The sequence below is a fragment of the Aquarana catesbeiana genome, linkage group LG08 (assembly GCF_042186555.1).
Source record: "Aquarana catesbeiana isolate 2022-GZ linkage group LG08, ASM4218655v1, whole genome shotgun sequence".
Classification (NCBI taxonomy): Eukaryota; Metazoa; Chordata; class Amphibia; order Anura; family Ranidae; genus Aquarana; species Aquarana catesbeiana.
In genome coordinates this window covers 201,312,111-201,328,659 of record NC_133331.1, presented here as the reverse complement: position 1 = coordinate 201,328,659, position 16,549 = coordinate 201,312,111, and the positions used below count along the sequence as shown (strand labels likewise).

The 16,549-nt window shown below is 40.1% G+C and overlaps 1 protein-coding gene across 15 annotated transcripts in view; it reads left to right on the top strand.

Annotated features, from left to right (window-relative positions):
• The window catches only part of ZMIZ1 (zinc finger MIZ-type containing 1), a 479,832-nt gene extending 463,917 nt beyond the window's left edge, over window positions 1-15,915 (top strand). For all 15 annotated transcript variants that reach the window (XM_073596822.1, XM_073596823.1, XM_073596818.1 and 12 more), the window contains 4 exons: window positions 6,002-6,249; window positions 6,437-6,600; window positions 6,714-6,953; window positions 12,337-15,915. In XM_073596822.1, coding sequence (XP_073452923.1) covers window positions 6,002-6,249; window positions 6,437-6,600; window positions 6,714-6,953; window positions 12,337-12,444 — 760 coding nt within the window. In that variant the 3' untranslated portion in view covers window positions 12,445-15,915. The remainder of the gene's footprint in view (window positions 1-6,001; window positions 6,250-6,436; window positions 6,601-6,713; window positions 6,954-12,336) is intronic.
• Window positions 15,916-16,549: the final 634 nt, after the last annotated feature.

Below are 16,549 nucleotides of genomic sequence, written 5' to 3'. Positions count from 1 at the left end.
GTTGACTGTTCTGTAGGCAGATGCAGCGTAGTATACATGCTTGCAAACTTGTTGCTTAAATGCATGTTTAAATATACACGTTTGGAGAAACATGAGCATGGGTGCATTTTAAGGAGTTGCATCTCCAGTATAGTGCATATGTGCTTTGCTAAATCCTGCAGGTCTACTATGGGGCCAACTGCAGTTAAGCAGGTGCTTGCAAACTAGCTGAAACGCACGGTTGCTGAAACGCATGGTTGCTGTTGTTGAGGATACAAAATTTTACCTGTTCACATAAATATACATGGTTATGTATGTTTGCATAGAGATACATGATCATGGTTACACAAGGATGCATGGTTGCACAAAGATGTATGGTTATTCATGTTTGCATAAATATACATGGTTATACATGATTGCATAAAGATGCATGTTTGGACATGTTTGTATAAATAGACATTAATATTCATGATTGCATAAAGATACGTGATTGCATAGAGATGCATGTTTATACATGTTTGCTTGGATATACATGGTTATACATGATCGCATAAGGATACATAATCACATAAAGATACATGGTTGCATAAAGATGCATGTTTGGACATGTTTGTATAAATAGACATTAATATTCATGATTGCATAAAGATACGTGATTGCATAGAGATGCATGTTTATACATGTTTGCTTGGATATACATGGTTATACATGATCGCATAAGGATACATAATCACATAAAGATACATGGTTGCATAAAGATGCATGTTTAGACATGTTTGTATAAAGATACATGGTCGCATAAAGATACATGATTGCATGAGGATACATGGTTGCATAAAGATGCATGTTAATATATGTTTGCTTAAATATACATGATTATACATGATCGCATAAAGATACATGGTTGCTTAAAGATGCATGTTTATACATGTCTGCATAGATAAGTGTTGCGTAATGTTGCATAAACACGTTTCATAAACGCATGCTTGCTTATTGCGAAAATTCTTGTTTCCATGGGCACATGTTGCATGAATGCGTGTGTACAGCGCACGCTTTCATATTTTGCCTAAATGCATATTTGCATAAGCACATGCTTCCATAAACGCATGCTTCCATAGATGCATATTGCTTAAACACATGCTGGCATGTTTTCATTTGTACTGCATACGTATGTTTATTTACATTAAGCTGTATACATATGTACTTGTTTTCCTGGGACTACATACATATGTGCTTATTTGCATAGGACTACATGCATATGGGCTTATTTGCCTGGCTGCTTGTTTGCCTGGGGGTACATGCGTGTGTGCTTATTGACCTTCTACTGCATACATGCATGAATGGCAAGAATACTTGTATACCTGCATGTTTGCATACCTAAGGGGTTGCATAGAGGTAAACCAGCATAGTTTTATGGGGCGTACACACGGTTGGACTTTTCGGCTATAAAAGGCCGACGGACCAAATCGGGCAGACAATCCGATCGTGTGTGGGCTTCCCCGGACTTTCAGCGAACTTTTCCAGTCGCAAATCTGACGGACTTTAGATTTGGAACTTGCTTCAAATCTTTACGTCGTAACTCCGCCGGACCCAGAAATCCGCTCGTCGGTATGCTAGTCCGACGGACAAAAACTGACGCTAGGACAGCTATTGACTACTGGCTATCAACTTCCTTATTTTAGTCCGGTGTACGTCATCACATACGAATCCGTCGGACTTTGGTGTGATCGTGTGTAGGCAAGTCCGGTCGTTAGAAAGTCCGTTTAACGTTCGTTGAAAGTCTGTCGGACAGGCTATCGGACTTTTGTAGCCAAAAAGTCCGACCGTGTGTACGCCCCATTAAGCCTGCATCCTTGGAGGACTGTATATTAGGTTGGATAATATAGTTGCTGCATTATTTACCTGTTATACCAGTTAAATGGTTCCAGAAAAGAGAGGCAGTCGGGGGAAGCAGGGGCACCGCTCTTAGGTTCAGGGATCTGGCGGTGTCCACATCTCCCGATGAACAGTGGTTTCGGGTGCAATTGAGCCACTGTGGTGTTTGGCATTGCAGTGTTTCTTGGCGCATTCATTTTTCATCAGACTGCGGCCGCATCACCTTGATCATGCCTGATCTCGGTTGATCGAAGCCTAAGCAGGATCAAGCCTGGTTAGTATATAGATGGGAGACTGCCTGGAGATACCAGATGCTGTAAGCTTTCCCCACCTGGGAGGCTGCTGGGTTTTAAGAGTATCTCAGGCCAGAAAATCTTAGGGCAGTCTCTGAGGTGGTTTGTTCCATCTTTAGCCGGCAGAAACCTGGTAGGTTAAGTGCACCTCTTGGGACTGTCTGGGTCTGTCACAGAGTCGTCAGTCTTTTGCCTTGCATTTGCTCTTGGAGCATAAGTTATGGGCTCATTATTGTGAGACAAATAAATTGTAGCAGTTCCAAAGCCAAATGGGGACATGAGGTCTATCTTAAGATCTCAAGCCGCTTAATATCCTTCTGTTTCAGATAGGCTAAACTGTTCAGTGATGACCTCTCTGCAAGAGGTAGATTTTGGGGTCCATAATCATTTGTAAACGAACATCTTCGTGTGGCAGTTTGTTTCCAGGCTCATAAAAGATTTCTGTAATTGCAGTGGAAAGCCTTTTTTTCTTTTAATCTTCCCTTTGGGTTGGCCACAGCTCAGGAGGGTTTTTTTTAAAGCATCTAGCCCCAGTACTAGGCTTGCTGAAGACACCTCAATACTCTTTACCTTAATATTCTTTGCTCAGGAAGCAGTCAATTCCAGAGGTTCTTTCGATATATTTCTACTGGAGGAAGCTGTGTTTAGGTCAAAGCCCATTCTCTACATACAGCCCTACTCCAGGTCTTGGTAGAGGTTCATTCTCTGTCTGGAACTTGAAGATCCAGGCATTGCATTGCCGGAAGGCTCTGTTTCCAGAGTGCTGCAGAGCAAAAATTGGTGCTTGATATTCTTCCTTTTCAGGAATTTGGAAAATAACCACTGATGCCAGTCTCTCTACATTGACTTGAGGCTAGACAGTTCAGTGAGCTTGGTCTCCACAGGAGAGAATACTGTCCAATAGGTTGGAATTTTTGGCCAGTATGCCTTGCTCTGGATTATAGGACAAACCTGTTGTAGGTTCAATCTGGAAATGCCTCTCTGCAGACACATATATATCAACCACCAGGGCAGCACCAGAGGTCATGCGACTCAAGGAGGTGTACCACATTCTGTCTGGGACAGTACAAGTGCTGTCTCTATCGCCAATACATATTCCAGGTATAGGATAGTGGCAAGGGGAAACTATGCAGGGGAATCTATTAGATTCCAAGTTCTACAACCGTTTGGGACAGGTGTGTCTGGGACAAGAGTCCCACTGCCAATAAGGGTACTGGTAACACCTTTAACGTCTGGTTCTCTCTTATTTGACATCTTTTTCCCCAGTTTCGTTCTCTGCCACATCTTTTGCGAAGAATCCGTAAGGTGGTAACACTGTTATTAGTGCTGGCCGAATTGCAGAGGCCACTTTTTGAACCAATCGGGGGATTCTATTGGTCCTTTTATCTCAGAAGGTGGCTTTTTGGCTGCTATCACTTCACGAAGTGGAGTGTCGGAGTTGGCGGCTCTTTCATGCAAGGAGCCATTCTTGGTCACGCATCATAAGGTGATGATGCGTCCTCATCCATTTTTTTTTGCTTAAAGTGGTTTCTAGTTTTTCACTTGAATCAGGACAGTGTCTTGCCTTTTATTTTTCTCCTAATCCACAGTTGGCAGGAGAAAGATCACTACCTACTCTAGAGGTAGTTCAGACGTTCAGGGTCTACTTGAGTTGTCGGCACAAGTCAGGAATCCTGGTTTGTGCTGCCAGAAGAGCCCAGGAAGGGCAGGTGGCATCCAGGTCGAAATATTTAGCAGTGGATCTGCCAGTTTATCAATGATGCCTTTGGTTTAAATGGCAAAAAAAATCATATTTTTCTGGGGAGAGATTCTCTACCAGGTGTGGGAGTATCTTGGGCCATCCATCATCGGATGTCAGTGGCCCAGGTGTTCAAGACCACTATTTGGTCCTTTGTTTATACATCTACAGGGTTTTTACCAGGTCAATCTCAATCACATAGAAGATACTTTCTTTGGCCTCAGCGTATTACAAATAGCAGAGTAGGTTCTTCTTTGGTGACAGTTTCTATGATGGTGTCTCCCTCCCCTCAGGGGCATTGCTATGGGACATCCCAGATGGTAATTATTATAGCTGCTCCGTGTCCCGTGATGTACGATAAAGAAAATAGGATTTTTTTCTTACAGCTAACCTGTAAAATCCTTTTTCTTGGAGTACATCACAGGACACAGAGGCCCCTCCTCTCTTTTGGAAATTGCTACAAAACGGAGGTACTTCCTGTATAGGAGGGGTTATATAGAGGGGGGACTTCCTGTCTTTTTTGGGTGTGCCAATGTCTATTCACCTATAGGTGGCATATAACCCAGATAGTAATTACTATAGCTGCTCTGTGTCCTGTGATGTACTCCAAGAAAAGGATTTTACAGGTAAGCTGTAGGAAAAATCCTATTTTTGTTAGCGCAGGAGTACCATTCACCTATTTCAGAGCGTGAATATAGCCACCCTTTAAGCCAGATACATCAGCAAACAAAAAAAAAAAGGCATTTGGAGGAGGCTGACTTTTAAAGTGTACCAATATGCTGAGCCTGGAAGTATTTAGGTGGAACTAGAAGTGATGTGTTAGCTGGAATAAACCTTTATTTAATTAGCTTCCTATTTAGTCTGTTTATAACTACATATCTTAGACCAATATTTCTCAACTCCATATTTGAAGTACCCCCAACAGGTCATGTTTTCAGGCTTTGCCATTTTTTTGCACAGGTGATTTGATCAGTTTCACTGCTTTAGTGATTACCACAGCAATTTCATCTGAGGGAAATCCTGAAAACATGACTTGTTTGGGGTACTTGAGGACTGGAGTTGAGAAACATGGTCTTAGACTACCTTTTCCATGCACCGGTTTGATTTCATTGCAAAACTAACAGTGTTGTCACTCTATTACAAAAAAAAAAAGTGAAAAAATGATCTGTTGATAGGATCAAAAGGTCATAAAACTTTGTTATGGGGGGTTTAGACACACAATAACTGCTGTGTTAATGCTAGCGACATACTCTACTTCTTCCTCTCTGTATGTCTTATTTTAAAGTTCTGCAAAAAAATAATAATAATTGTAGGCCAGATTGGCCATTTTAGTTTTAGTCGTATTTTAGTCATCTGAATGGTTTTAGTGGTATTTTAGTAGACTAAAATAGCGCTAAATTAGTTGACAAAAATTTTCGTTGACGAAATTAACACTGGCTGAAAGGTATTTTTGTTGGTTATTTTGAATAAAGGACACTTTGCTTTTACAAAGTCAGCTGTCTGGTGATCCAAAACCTCAAAATATCACAGCTTACATATGTATATCTTATACTTGAGGGAGCGCTGAAAAAGCTGACAATCAATGTAGTAGTGGGCACCACTACATAGAACACTGAATTCTTCTGGGTCCTATGCCGCCAGTAACCGAATGCCTTGTATTTTTATTTTATTTTTTTTCACTGAGTATAAAGCATTCTATGATTTGGGGAAGTGGAGGTTCTGACATCCTCTTTCCCTCCACTTTGTCCAATCAGAGAATGCCTTGTATTCGTTGCAAAAATACAAGGCATTCTGTGAGCGAGCAATCCCCTGTGGGTCAGTATGCAGTGGAGCAGCACTTGGCACAAGACCCGGAAGATAGCTGCGCCTACTACTACTACAGTGAATATGCACATTCAGGTATGGAATATACATACTTACATTGGTCTAAGCTGAACCAATGTAAGTATGCAATGAAGTTCATACCTGGAGTTCAGCATTTAAGCTACAGTTCTATATCTTCAACAGGAAAATCATTTGTGTTTCTAGGACATCCTAAAATGGTGTAAAATGATGGAGGATGCATTTTTCACAGTTCTGTGCATGGTATACAAACGCCATATTGTTTGTTTCACAGCTCAGAGTTTGAAGAAGTGACCATTGATCCCACATGCAGTTGGCGGCCGGTACCTATCAAATCGGAGATTCACATCAAAGATGATCCTGATGGAATGCCTTCCAAGAGGTTTAAGACTATGAGTCCCAGTCAGATGATCATGCCCAATGTCATGGAGATGATTGCAGCATTGGGGCCTGGCCCTTCACCATATCCATCTTTGCCACCACCTCCCGGTGGAGGAAGCTCCAATGAGTATGTAGGACAAGGTAAGACTTGATTGTGTAATGTTCTGTCAGCAGTATATTTTCTATTATAAATCCTCTGTACATCCCTGAACCCCTGCAGTCAACACTCTGTCCATTAGTGTAATGATGCTTAGCCCAATAATACCTGCAGAATCACAAGAAATAAATTTAGTAAAAGCCCCTTTTTTATGCATCCATTTCATTTTAGGTAACAGTTACCAGGGTCATGCCAACTTTGACTTCCCTCATGGAGCGCCAGGTGGCACAACAATGAATGACTTTATGCATGGGCCCCAGCTCTCACACCCCCCTGACATGCCTGGTGGGATGTCTTCGCTGGACAAACCACTCAGTCACCCCATGCAGGACTCCGTAAGTGGTGCTTGCTCTGTTTACAGTTCATTTCAGGATGGCATTCTTCTTCTTTTATATATTTATTGACAAAGGGTCATAATTGGTCTTTTTCTCAATATTCTTCTCTGCAGATTCCTCATGTAGGAAATGCTGATCAGCCCCATGGTGCCATGCCTCAGGGCTTACACCCACCTCACCCAGGAAGCCAGCCTGGGCAGCCTTTACATCATGGTGGACCAGCACCTCAACCTCGACATCCACAACAATCTGCTGGCCATGGGCATGGGGATATGGCCTTTAACCCTTCATCGGTATTAGAAGGTCAGCCCGGTGGACAGGGACCTCCTGATATGCCAGAGCCATCGCTGGATGTAAGTCTATTCATTGTATATTGTCATATATTGCAAGAGCTACAGAGATGATTTGCTTTTCATTGGAAAGTACCTTCTCATCTGGTACTCCTGTATCTGAAGCCATTATTTTGACTCCTTATGACAATAGATTTGTCAAGGCACATGTGTCCATTAGAAGGATACAGTTTATTTAGAACTACAATAGGGCTCAGGAGACTTTCTATAATATCAGAAGGTTTCACATATGATTTAATCCACTAAATCTAGTAATACAACAGCCATGTATTTCAGCTACTGGAGATGCAAAGCTCATACATTTCAGAGGAGGATATACATATGTAAGAGTACAAAGGGGCAGAAGAGTTTTTAGGTACAGAGTGACCTGACTTGACTTTAAATCACATCTGCTGTCCCACAATTATATCAATTGATTTTATAAGTGTTATGCCTTGGAATGAACATAGTAAAATACAATACAAAAGTTGCCAGTGGCAACTGTCATCCCTCTTGATATCCTGTTAAAGAAGGAAGCTGCTTTACTTTTTTCTTTAATGTGTAGCTCTCCTGGGCTTCTCAGCTTCAATCTATAGGTTCTCGTGAACCATGGTAATGTTACTTTGGTAAAATCACACAAAAACCCTAACTTAAAGTATAACTAAAGGCAAAACTTTTTTTAAGTTTTGGATAGCGTGCAGAGGGATTAGAACTCTTGTCAGTTTTTATTGCTGTCTGTGTCCCCATTAGGAAGATTAATTTTCTCTATTTGTCCTGTTTACGATTATATTTGAAGGTGGAAGTAAAAAAAAAATCCCAAATTTTGGGTTGTCCCCAGAAAAGTAATAGGGGGGATCGTCCAATGGGGACACTAGTTCTGGTGACCTGGGGGTCCCCTAAGGAATTCCCTTAATTTGCAGGGATTTCCTCTCACTTCCTGTTTGGCTATGGGACAGGAAGCAAAGGGAAATTTCTGCAATGGGACAAAGATGGTTGAAAAAAAGTTTTGCCTGTAGTTTGTACTTTAGGCTGGGTTCACATATATGCAAATTGGATGCAAGTCAGCTGAAAAAAAAAAGTGTCTCCCCCATGTATGTGTTTAGGAAAAATTAAGTAAGTGCTATATTTTAGGGATTGTTCATAGAGATGAAGGGCACAGGCGTTGAAGTTAGTTATTTTCACACATTTCAACATGCATTTGATTCAGATTCAGTAATTTTGTTCTAAAAATGCCAAGCTGAGAAAATATTACCCTACCCTATTCATTTTTATCTTGAAATAACTCACACCAAGCCTTCCAAATTCTGCTTTTTTTAAAGCTCCTGTCCACTGCTCCTACACTTGCCAATTTCTTTAGTTCAGTCAACTCAGGCTCAGTCCCTCTCCTCTGAATTAAATCATTGTGGCTGCATTTTTTTCCCTACTTCTGAAATTTGTCTCCTACAATTTGTTTCCTACATTTTTACCTTCAAGTCGTTTCAATGCAACAGCAAATTAAGCTGGAAAAAGTAAACGCTTACATTCTTCATAAATTGACCTCCTTACATTTGTAGAGCTGAATTTGTACATGCTGCAGTGCACACATTTTGCCACTAAAGGGAGCTCTAATGCAGAGGTAGAGGTAATATGTCTCCTTTTTAAGGCGACACATTGTACTAATTACCCCCATTTCTGCCTGTTAGATGGCTGTCTAGATGCAATATGTTACATTGCATATTATCTAGCTGTCTGACTCAATGTTTAGTGTAATTTAACCCTTTTGTCGTCAGGCCATTTATTCCCCTGGCATTTTAGGCCTAAAGATTACTTGAAACCACCAAAACATGATACATGTTCTGAAAGCAGAGACCCTATATAATAAAATGGTGGCAGTTACAATTTTTTTTTGTCACATAATAATTGTGCTACTGTTTTTAGTAAGAAATAGTTTCATTAATTTTAGTGCACACAAACACAATATATCCAATTTTTTGGTAAAATCTAAAATGAGGTTTTGTTAAGTAACTGGAGATCAAATGTCCAAAATTGTTCAAACCTTACAACTCTGAACTCTACAACTTTAAAACAGATAGCCTTAGAGTTATTTTCCCACCCCATCGTATCACAATTGGCATCCAACTTGCACGCTAGCATTCATATTTACATAGAGGTTGGAGGGCAAAGCGTTTAGGATTTTGTGTTTTTTAATAATCTGTTTAAAGCGTTGTTTCTTTCTCTCTTTTTCTTCTTCTTTTTTTTTTTTTTTTTTTTTTACTATTACTACAGTGGGGCAAAAAAGTATTTAGTCAGCCACCAATTGTGCAAGTTCTCCCACTTAAAAAGATGAGAGAGGCCTGTAATTGTCATCATAGGTATACCTCAACTATGAGAGACAAGATGTGCAAACAAATCCAGACAATCACATTGTCTGATTTTTGAAATAATTTATTTGCAAATTATGGTGGAAAATAAGTATTTGGTCACCTACAAACAAGCAAGATTTCTGGCTCTCACAGACCTGTATCTTCTTCTTTAAGAGGCTCCTCTGTCCTCCACTCATTACCTGTATTAATGGCACCTGTTTGAACTTGTTATCAGTATAAAAGACACCTGTCCACAACCTCAAACTGTCACACTCCAAACTCCACTATGGTGAAGACCAAAGAGCTGTCTAAGGACACCAGAAACAAAATTGTAGACCTGCACCAGACTGGGAAGACTGAATCTGCAATAGGCAAGCAGCTTGGTATGAAGAAATCAACTGTGGGAGCAATAATTAGAAAATGGAAGACATATAAGACCACTGATAATCTCCCTCGATCTGGGGCTCCACGCAAGATCTCACCCCGTGGGGTCAAAATGATCACAAGAACGGTGAGCAAAAATCCCAGAACCACACGGGGCGGACCTAGTGAATGACCTGCAGAGAGCTGGGACCAACGTAACAAAGGCTACCATCAGTAACACACTACGCCGCCAGGGACTCAGATCCTGCCGTGCCAGACGTGTCCCCCTGCTTAAGCCAGTACATGTCCGGGCCCGTCTGAGGCTTGCTAGAGAGCATGTGGATGATCCAGAAGAGGATTGGGAGAATGTCATATGGTCAGATGAAACCAAAGTAGAACTGTTTGGTAGAAACACAACTCGTCGTGTTTGGAGGAGAGAGAATGCTGAGTTGCAACCAAAGAACACCATACCTACTGTGAAGCATGGGGGTGGCAACATTATGCTTTGGGGCTGTTTCTCTGCAAAGGGAACAAGACGACTGATCCGTGTACATGAAAGAATGAATGGGGCCATGTATCGTGAGATTTTGAGTGCAAACCTCCTCCCATCAGCAAGGGCATTGAAGATGAAACGTGGCTGGGTCTTTCAGCATGACAATGATCCCAAACACCCTGCCCAGGCAACGAAGGAGTGGCTTCGTAAGAAGCATTTTAAGGTCCTGGAGTGGCCTGGCCAGTCTCCAGATCTCAACCCCATAGAAAACCTTTGGAGGGAGTTGAAAGTCCGTGTCGCCCAGCGACAGCCCCAAAACATCACTGCTCTAGAGGAGATCTGCATGGAGGAATGGGCCAACATACCAGCACCAGTGTGTGACAACCTTGTGAAGATTTACAGAAAACGTTTGACCTCTGTCATTGCCAACAAAGGATATATAACAAAGTATTGATGAAGTTTTGATATTGACCAAATACTTATTTTCCACCATAATTTTCAAATAAATTCTTTCAAAAATCAGACAATGTGATTGTCTGGATTTGTTTCCACATTTTGTCTCTCATAGTTGAGGTATACCTATGATGACAATTACAGGCCTCTCTCATCTTTTTAAGTGGGAGAACTTGCACAATTGGTTGACTAAATACTTTTCTGCCTCACTGTATTACATAGAGGCTGATTAAGCCCACTATGTAATAGCATAGTGCAGGGGACAGGTTCTGTTCAAAGAGATAACAAGGATCCTATTAGACCCCTATAGTCGCTTCTGCGCTCAGTTGAAACTGATTGATCAGCTTTTATCTCAGCTGGGGATTGACGGCTCCGAACACAGAAGTGATCAGAGCTTCTGGGTTCTTACTTCACAGGGGAGATTACATGAAGAAGTGATTGTTTGTTTATATCCTGGATCTGCTGTTGTCATTGTCAATAGCAGGGAAAGGCTTAAGCTCAATTTTACCTAAAATTCTTTTCTACTTTTTGTGTGCATTGGGGCCAAGGTTAGATCCTCAGCTGTGATTTTATAGTTGTCTGGGACAGGCCTTCCAGACTGCTGATAATAGATACCTATATATTGTTATGGGGAATGCAGAACACCCTTGAACTTTAGTGAACTCTGCAGTAACATATGGGGAACTGGTGATAGTAGGAGCCCTGCTGCAAAGCTGAGCTCAGCATATCACAGGTTTGCCATGTGCAGAATCCAATCACTTTAATGGGGTATGGATAGCTGTAAAAGGCCAACAGGGAAATAAACCATCTTCTATACCATGACAGAGAAGCCAGCATAGCAGCCTTTCAGGATTAGAGCTTCTCTATATTTCTCTCAGCACAGTGTTTTTTTTTTTTTTTTTTTTTAAATATGAGAAAACAATCAAGGCTCAGCCAATTGACATCCTGGGCCATGTAAGGAAGGGCTATCCTGAAGCTTCTGTACAACTACATTGTGTTTTCACAAATGGAACTAATACAAATACACCAGCAACTATAGCAATGGCTAAAGTATTTTCTGGCTGTCCTGTTAATCTCAGATGGCCTTGATACCCATAGCAATCATACAGTTTCAGGCTCCATTCACAATTGTGCGACTTGTCATGCAACTTTGGACTTCCAAATCCCATGACAAGTCACAGCCCAATATTTTCAATGGCACCCATTCAAATTGGGGCCACTTAGTCGCACCACAACTTTGATGCGGCTTTGAGCCAGAGAGTGTAAAGTCGCATCAAAGTCACACGATTTCCAGTGTGAATAGAGTCTCGGAGATCACTGGCTGTTCTATAGCAAAAATTTAGGAAGCACTAAAACCAAAGACTATGAGGTTGCTAGAATTTCCAGAAGGAGGTTTATAGTGTAGCCCACGCATGTCTCTTAGGTCTTCTTTAAAAAGTATAAACATAACAAGTTCCCATTTGACACCTCCTCTGGAACAAATAGGAAATAAAATGACTGCTTCTATACCCTCAGTAAATAGTGTAGGTGACATACTCTACTTCTTTAGATACAACTCCTATATTTTTAGCAGAATGCAAATTACACATTTGCCAACGTTTAGACTTCTAGGAGCACAAAAAAACCTAAGAATGTGTATTAAAATAACATCAAGCATATAGGTCTCTTGTATATAGTAGTGATAATAAACAGTATACAGTATTTATCAAATGGTTATGAATGGTCTGATGATTTTTTTCTCCTATTCCTTCTACAGCTGCTTCCAGAGTTAGCCAACCCTGATGAGCTTCTATCGTACCTGGATCCTCCAGACCTCCCCAACAACAGCAATGATGACCTTCTCTCACTGTTTGAGAATAACTAAACTGCAGCTGTCTCCCCATTCCCCAGTCCATAATCCAACCAATCGGGACACACTACGGCAGGCACAATTCTGGAAACGCCACCTCCTAGTCCATCTTGTCTAACCTTCCAGCAAGCTTGTGGTTTTTTGCCTCAGACTAATGGCACTTTGAGTGACGCTCCAAAAAGGCAACAGTGGGCTTCAGGCTGCCTGCAGACATCACACATGGTGCTTCCTGGTTTCCCCTCACCGAGGTCTATACATGGAAGACTTAGAAAGCAAGGCTTTCACTAAGAAAGTCAACAAGAAGTAGTATCGGTGGTGGAGGTCCTAAAAGACATGTATGGCACCTCCCAATGCCCAGTGCTATCCCCTTTTCCCACACTACCACCAGTCTCACACCAGCTGGAGGAGAAGAACTGTACCGTGACTTCGGAAGAAAGATGGAACAAACACACGCACACAAAGCACAAAGTTCCCGAGCAGTGAGCAGGTTGGGCAGACATCGTGCTCACACCACAAACAAGTGCTGAGGACAGCTCTGCTGGGGATCTCCTGCATCTTTTGTTTGTTGCTGGGGTACACTTCCTCCTGTTTTTATTGTGGCATTTTTAAACACGTCTCCCCAGGCCTTTAATCAGACATTCGTGTTTTCCTTAGTGCACAGACTTGCACAAAGACCATGGACGCTAAGGGACAAAACGACCTGGTCATTCTAATTTTTTAAATTTTTTTCGTTTTAGGCTGCAAAAAAGGGCACTGAAGTTGGTTAAGACAGAGCAGCTTAAGGGTTATGTTGTTTTTTTTTTTTGTTAATAATTTTACTTAACCCAACAAGACTGTTACACAATAACTGGCCTTTTTTTACCTGCCTGGAGACCATTTCCCTTTTAATATAAACCCACATAAACAAAAATGTGTGTTATTTGTGCAATCTTCTTTCCCAGCCACCTTGTGGTCAAGGTACCTTCTAGAGGTGTGGGGTGGGGGTCTAAATGCATGAATCTGACCCGGTTTCTGTGCTTCTGGTGTGTTAATGCTGCTTGCTTCTGTAAAACTGTTGTTATATTTGTACAGAAGTGCATGTGTGCCAATCAATGTTATTTACTTTGTCTTTGTTAACGTTTCCACTGCTTTTCTCCTTTGCTGGCCTGTTATGTAAGTTAAAGAGTTAACAAGTGTCCCACAGACCACTTTAGCATTGAGAGGTTCAGAGGCAGACATTTCCTATTGGCTGTTTGGAAGCATCTCCTCCTCTCTTGCTCATTCTCTGTGTGTGTCTCCCAGCTATGAGATCACGTCCTTTACATATTTTTTTTTGTCCTGTTTGTTTTTGTTGTACAGATATGACTGACACACCAAACAACTATATTTTGTTGGCTCTTGCTTTCTTTTTCTATCACCAAAGTTGTATTTTGTACATTTTTTTATTTAACGAAAACAAAGGAAAAAAAAAAGGGGGGGGGGTGTTGAGTTAATAACGTACCCATTTGTTTTCCCATCCAACAGTTTGAAATTCCTTTTTTTTTTTTTTTTTTTTTTTTTTTGGTCTTCATTGTGTAGAAATGTAGTATTTTTTTTTATAAATACACCTCTGTTTTATTTGTGTTAATGTTTTAATTTTCTAAACTTTCTGTATCTTTATCAAGGTAAGATGGCAGCACACAGCGCTGTTCATATGCAAATCATTATTTTAAAGGAAATATTGTAAATATGTTCAGATATTTTAGAAATATGTCTTGCCTGTAACCTGGTTTGTTCTCATGCAGTTTTTTTTTTTTTTTTGGCCAAGTTTACGTGACACATCTCCCCTCTCTTTAACCCTATAACTAAGTTTTGTGCAGCTGTGCATGCAATAATTTATGCTCTGGACCCCATCTTACGTTATAGAAGTAATAGATTGTTCATAAACTGAAAAAAAAAAACAAAGGTGTTGCTGTTTGACAGGGGACACCTTCAACCTAAAATGCATTGTCTTCATGACTACTGCAGACCTGGCCCAATCCTATTGTGAAGGGATAGTGATGTTGCTTTTGATCACGACTCTCCAATCCTGCAGCATTTAAAAGTGACAACCATCATTTTGTAAAAAGTAAGAACACTTTGTAGTATTAGTTTATTATGTTTTTCCCCAGAAACAAAACAAGGCTACATATCCTGTGTCTTAAAGACCTTTTCTGCATTGAGATGTTTTCCCCCCTGAGTGTTCCTGAAAATTTGGTTATATTGCCTATGGTGCACAGAACTCAGCTGAACTCCATTTGCACTAGACATTCTAGTGGAGTGCTAGAACACGTTTTTCTTTTAACGCTTTCTGAGACCATAGGTCCTGCAGGCTAAAGCCATCCAGATACCCCTGCCTGCACGATTCTTAGCAACTCTAGGTAAATGTTATGTCATTAGTATGCCAAAATATTCCAGCACAAATAATTTAAATGATCCCAGTTTATGATCCAATTATTTTTATTTTATTTTTTGCATATCCCAAAAAAATGAAGGTTGAGCCTCTCGCCACATCTGACTTTGGCATATGAGTGTGGGCAGCAGTACAGGCAAAAATGCTTTTGAGAAACAGCTGTCAGAGCAGTTATTAGCTGGAAACCCATTCACGTTAACCCATTCGCTGTAAAGAGGGGAAAAAGGGATTTATAGCATTGCCAGCTTTTGCTTAGCCCTTTCAGATTGGAAGGGGTGAATGGACTTCACAGACCCTATGTAAATAATGTATATGAGCAGTAGAGACATAAAACACAGACACATTCATTTTCCTGGGAATGTGCATTTGTTTGTTTTTTTATTTTGCAAAAAAAGGTGTTTAGAAAAATGTAAAAAAAAAACAACCAAAAACAAAAAAGCTAAAAAAAAAAAAAACGAAAAAAAAAACCCCTGTGTTTCCATCCGCGTGGAAATGATCCTATATTTGGGGACGGGTGGGGGCAATGTGATGGGTCTGGGTGCATTTTGTGTGATTCCACAACATTGTTTCCACTCCTGTATAATACTCTGACCCTTTGTGAAGACAAATTACATCTTTCTTTAGTTTTAATTATGTACATGTAATATTTTAGCTGACATGCATAGTCCTGTGTATTTTAAAGGTGCTACATATAAAACACACAGAAACATACACACAATGAAGATAATAGTGGATCATGGGGAAAAAAATCAGAAAAGATTGTAACCAAATTCTCTTTGTACAATTTTTGATATTATAATGATCAGATAGGGAAATTACAAAAAAATATGGTACAATCTGTAATAAAACATACAAAAGGGCCACTGTATTTTGTCTGTACATTGTATGTACAATTTAATCATTCATATTTGTATCCCCTTCACTGCCAGAGACCATTCGATTTGTGTCTTTGACAGTGAAGGCATAAAATGTTCAAAAATAACGTAATTGTGCTTTTTAGTCTTGCAAAAATTGTATGTAGTTAGTTGTGTCCACCTTATATTTATCAAATAAATATGTACTCAGATCAAACTGTACTTTGTGTTAAGTTTTCATTTTATATTTAAAGAGTACTGCCTACACATTTTATACTTTGTTCATTTGTTGTATAGCATGTTTGCTTTTAGTTCTTTGCCCTTTTTTAATAAATCTGAAATGTCCAATTGAGTGAAGTTTGCTTTTGCTATACTTGTCAGATACTTTATATGGTTTATTATTGGTTGTTTTTAGTAAAAGTACGTAAGGGAAGCTATTTATTTTTCCTCATTGTACTAAAGAATTTACTTTATTAAGGAGGTTCAATATACATTGCCTTAAAAAAATATCATACCTCTTTACATTTTCCACATTTTATTGAGATGTTTTTGTGAAAGACCAACACAAAGTGGCACATGATTGAGAAGTGGAAAGAAAATTATAAATGGTTTTCAATTTATTTTACAAATAAATATCCGAAAAGGGTGGCGTGCATTTGTATTCAGCCTCCTTTACTCTGATACCTCTAACTAAAATCCAGTGGAACCAATTGCCTTCAGAAGTCACCTATTAGTAAAATGGTAAATGGAGTCCACCCGTGTGTAATTTAATCTCTGTATAAATACAGCTGGTCTGTGAAGCCCTCAGAGGTTTATTAGAGAACCTTAGTGAACAAACTACATCATGAAGGCCAAG